Source organism: Galeopterus variegatus, unplaced genomic scaffold (genome assembly GCF_000696425.1).
Source record: "Galeopterus variegatus unplaced genomic scaffold, G_variegatus-3.0.2 Scaffold14133, whole genome shotgun sequence".
NCBI lineage: Eukaryota > Metazoa > Chordata > Mammalia > Dermoptera > Cynocephalidae > Galeopterus > Galeopterus variegatus.
Window position 1 is genome coordinate 4642 of NW_007740244.1, and position 4398 is coordinate 9039.

Below are 4398 nucleotides of genomic sequence, written 5' to 3' on the forward strand. Positions count from 1 at the left end.
AGGATTCCCCCCATCAGAGGCAGCCAGGAAAGCTGAGAGTGCACAGAACTAAGTGGGAGGCCTCAGTATGCTGTGTGACCTTGAGAAGTCACTGTGCCTCTCTGAGCCTCCGTTTCCTTACCCAGGAAATGCCCACCTTGCAGGGATGCTGGTGGATGGACATCTGCGGTGTCTGCCTGTCCAGTGTCCATTTCTCTTCTCTTGGAAGCAGCACCTCACATCCCCCTCCCTTCAATTCGAGTAGGTTCGAGAATGACCACCCAACCCCAGCACCTGCTCCAGACCTGAGCATATGACCCTAAGCCTCAGCAATCAAGTCCCAGTGATTGGATGAAAAATCGGTGCTTTGACCCAGGCCCGGAAAATTTAAGGGGATTCTGGAACTTTTTCTGGAATTAAAGGGAATTTTCCATTAGGGTTGAGCTTTTGGGACTCATTTTTACCAACATGAGATTGAAGCCATCACAGAAGGAAACAGAACTAAGAGATGAAGACATATTCCTCATGGCATTGTTTGAAGACCTGGATCCAGCCACACCTGAAGCCCACCCCTTTATGGTGAAGAGATTCCCCTTCTTTGTTTAGACCACACAGGATTGATTCCCATCACTCCCAACTAGAAGAGACTTCAGCAGCCAGAGAGAGCTGGGGACCTTCCCAGAGTCACCCAGCAGGTTAGTGGCAGAGCCAGTCTCTGTGGGACACTGCCCACTTCCCCGCTCACCCTGGCCTTCCAGAGGTGGGAAGGGCTGGGAGCAGAGGCAGGGAAGAGGCTGGGGCTGTGGGCTCCTGGGACAGATACCTGGGGCCTGAAGCACAGGCGCAACGAACTTAGGGTGAACAAGCCTCAGAGCAGGGTAGAGAGGCCCGACCCACCAGAGGTGGACGTCACGGAAGGAGTGGCCCAGATCCTCCAACAGCCGCATGCCCTCTTCATTGTTCTGAATCTGGGGACAAGCAAGGCTGAGACCAGGCCTGGCAGGGGCCCTTGGATTCCACCACTGCCCACTGCACCCCTCTGCCCCCCACACCCTCTCATCCCTCTCACCCCTGCTGCCTGGATTATTGGTCTACACCTGCTGCTGAGTCAGCTTCTCTCTGTCCGCCTCTGTCTCTTTCTGTGTCTGTGTCTCTATCTATGTGCCTCTCTCTGTCCCCTCACTCTTCGTCTCCCTGTTGCTTTCATAACGTAGACATGCAGATAATGGATGGATGGATAGATAGGCATTTGGGTAGATGAACAGATTAGATAGGCAGGTAATTAGGTGGGTAGATAGAGACAGACAGACATAGGCATAGATAGGGAGGTAGGTAGGTAGGTAGAGAGATGGATAGAGATTGATAGATATAGATAGATAGACATATTGATAGATAGATAGACATATAGATAGGCAGCAAAGATAGAGAGAGGGATCCGTGGATGATTGATAGATATGATTAGACAGGTAGATAGAGACAAACGATGGACAGACAGATGATATAAATAGACACACAGACAGATAGATTAGGCTAGATAGATAGAGATAGATGGGAGAGACAGACAAACAAGAGAGATAGGAGAGATAAACACGTGTATGTGTGTATCTGTGTATGTATGTGTTTCTTTTACTCCCTCTGTCTGTCTGTCCCTGTCTCTGTGTCTTTCCCTCCCCTTCTCTCTCCCTCACTCTTTCTCTGTATCTCCCTCTGGAGGTGGGAGGGTGGGAAATTACATGTCACTCGTCTTTCCTATTTTGTGACCTTCTGTAGTGTCATTGTGGAGACGAAATCAGTGAACACGGGTAGTTGAGCTCATCCGAGGCAAAGGTTTTCCAAACAGCCATGAAGGAAAACCCAATTGGCAAGAGCCTCCAGCCATGAGATCTGATAGGAATCTAAGCTAGATGTAGCCAAGAAAGGGAGATGGAAGAAAGCTGTTGGACTTGGGTGTAGAGGGGACTGGGAGTCCTGAGGGGATAGAAGATGAGAGGAGGTGAACAGGGAGCTGGAAGGACAGGGACTGTGGTCAGAGAACACTGCACTTGAATCGGTGGCATTGGAGGTGATGCTCTCCAGGTAATGACCAAATCCCAGGTACGACTCTGCAATAGGGGCCAATGCAGAGTGGAGGAAAGGCCTCTGGGGATGAGGCTAGGATGGGGGGTGAGGAGCTCTCTCTCAGGAAGTTTGGCCATTAAGGCAGAGGCCAGAGGGATCCCTTCTGAAAGGGAAAGTGGTGACTTTTTACTTAGTGAGCAACAGGAACTTAGTGAGCAACAGGAGCCAGCAGCGTATCTTGGGGATGGAGGGAAAAATAAGAAAAGAAAGGTGTCCTCGAAAGGGAAGGGAGAGAGAGGCTGGTCACACCTCTCCCCTGGCTCAGTCATGCCCACTTTGGGTGAGGGGTAGGGAGTCATAGTTAATACCATGGGGCAGGTGGCAGCCCAGAGAGGAGTGGACACTGGCCCGAGGCCAACAGAGATGTGCCAGGCAGGACCCAGGACCCTGCCCCTGAAGAGGCCTCAAATCCAGGGGAGAAGACTTTGGGCCGGCCAGGGGGTCCAAGGCTCTGTGCAGCCCACCCTGCCCCACCCCAAGAAGGACAGGAGTGCAATGATGTGGGGAAGAAAGGCAGGAATATGACCCAAACCAGGGTTAGCAAAGGTAAGAAAGAGGAAGACCTCAGGGCATGGGGTGGACAAAGAGGCGAAGAATAGATGTGAGGGGAGGTGAGGAAAGAGGGGTCCCCTCAGCCTCCCTCCCTTCCCTGCTGCCTGGGTCCCAGTCCTCCCTCTGACCCCCAGTTCCCTGAGCCTCATTCCCAAACCCTCAGAAAATCTGTCCACATTTATACCCCAGGCTCATCCTGCTGCCTCACTCACCAGGTCCAGGTGACCCCAAAACCAGTTCCGTTTTGGAGGCTGTGGGAAACATTGGAGGCGGCGAGAGTTGTCATAGAAGGCGTAGGTCCAGGACAGCACACGAGCCAGGAGCCAGGTGGCTCCAACCAGCAGCAGAAGCAGCCACGGGGAGGCTGCCACCGGCCCCAGGCCCAGCCAGGACAGGCTCAGCTGTGGCATCCTGCAGGCAGATGGGACAGAGGTGAGGACCCGAGGCCAAGGCAGGGCCACGGGAGCTCCAGGGACAGTGGAGAGGGGCAGGAGAGGTGGGTGCTGGGGGCAGGGCATGGAGGGCTCAGAGTCAGGTGAACAAGGGCTGAGAACGGGGAGGGAAACCCAGGGAGATCCAGGGGAGAAGGCAGAGTGAGCTGGGAGCGGAGGAAAGAGAGAGAGAGAGAGAGGGGCAGGGAGAGGCTGATTAGAGTTCAGAAAGGCCCAGCCTGAATCACTGGGAGGTTGGCAAAGGCTTAGTTTCCTGGAAACCACCAGTCTCCATGGCCACCTTGCTTCCTGGAGGAGTTTTGGGCAGGGCCCCTCCCAATCTCAGGCCAGGACCCTCCAGCCCCTCCACCCCCAGCCTGGCACCTTCCGTCAGGAGCAGCTTCTCACACAACCTCCTCTCTCCTCCACCCGGGAATTCTTTGTTCCCGACCCTTGACCTGGAGGAGGCCGAAGGAGGCTGGGCTGGGCTGGGCCAGCCAATCCTGGCACCCTGGATGCCTCCTCTCTGCCTGGGCAGCAGCCCAAAGTACAGTGTGGGATCAGCTGGGTACAGAGAAAAACAAACTGAGGATGGCACAGTGTAGACATTGAACCCTCATGACTCAGCACTCCTGCTCAAACCAGGATCAAAGGTGACTCTGAGGTGCTGAGTTGACAGCCGCCCCTATGCATCCAAGTCCAGGGCCCAGCAGGTGAAAGCATGAACTTGAGATTCAGGTGCCAGATGAGCAGGACCAGAGCATGACTTGTGCCAGAACATCTCCCGAGCTCCTCTCCAAGCTTGGGCAGGGAGAGCATTAGGCACGATTTCTTGGTGCAAAATTAGGAGGATCCTAGAAAGAAGCCTCTGGGTCCCCAGCCAGGCAGCCTGGCAGGAGTTCTAGTCCTGCCTGAAGCAGCCCAGGGCCTGGCTTGAGACATGACTGCTGGGAGCAGGAACCAAGAGCCCAGCCTCACTGGGGATTAGTTGGCTCAGATTCTGGAGAAAAAAAGCCCGGTTGGAAGAGCAAACCTGGAGGCTCCGCTCAGCATGAGAGGTCGGAGATAGGGGGGTGGGGGAGGCTGAAAGAGTCTGTGAGCAGATGGAGTCTGGGTAGGAAAGGGCAGAACAAGGGAACCCTGAGTAGAGTCCTTGTCCCTATCTATGGGCAGTGCCAGTGCTCTCTGGGCTCAGTCTTTCCATCTGGAAAATGAGATGTTGACCTAAAGTGGGGACACTGCTTGTTCAAATACTGTCCCAAATTTTCCTGTGGGGTGGTTTTAATCCCTCTAAGGTCTGCTGGTGGTCAGGCTCCAT

General features: G+C 54.3%; 1 protein-coding gene across 1 annotated transcript in view; it reads right to left on the bottom strand.

The window, feature by feature from the left end:
- The window catches only part of LOC103581864 (cytochrome P450 4F6-like), a gene marked incomplete at its 3' end in the record, with an annotated part of 4132 nt that extends 1073 nt beyond the window's left edge, over positions 1–3059 (bottom strand). The window contains exons 1-2 of the mRNA XM_008563599.1: positions 2862–3059; positions 803–947 (exon numbers count right to left, since the gene is read on the bottom strand). Coding sequence (XP_008561821.1) covers positions 803–947; positions 2862–3059 — 343 coding nt within the window. The remainder of the gene's footprint in view (positions 1–802; positions 948–2861) is intronic.
- Positions 3060–4398: the final 1339 nt, after the last annotated feature.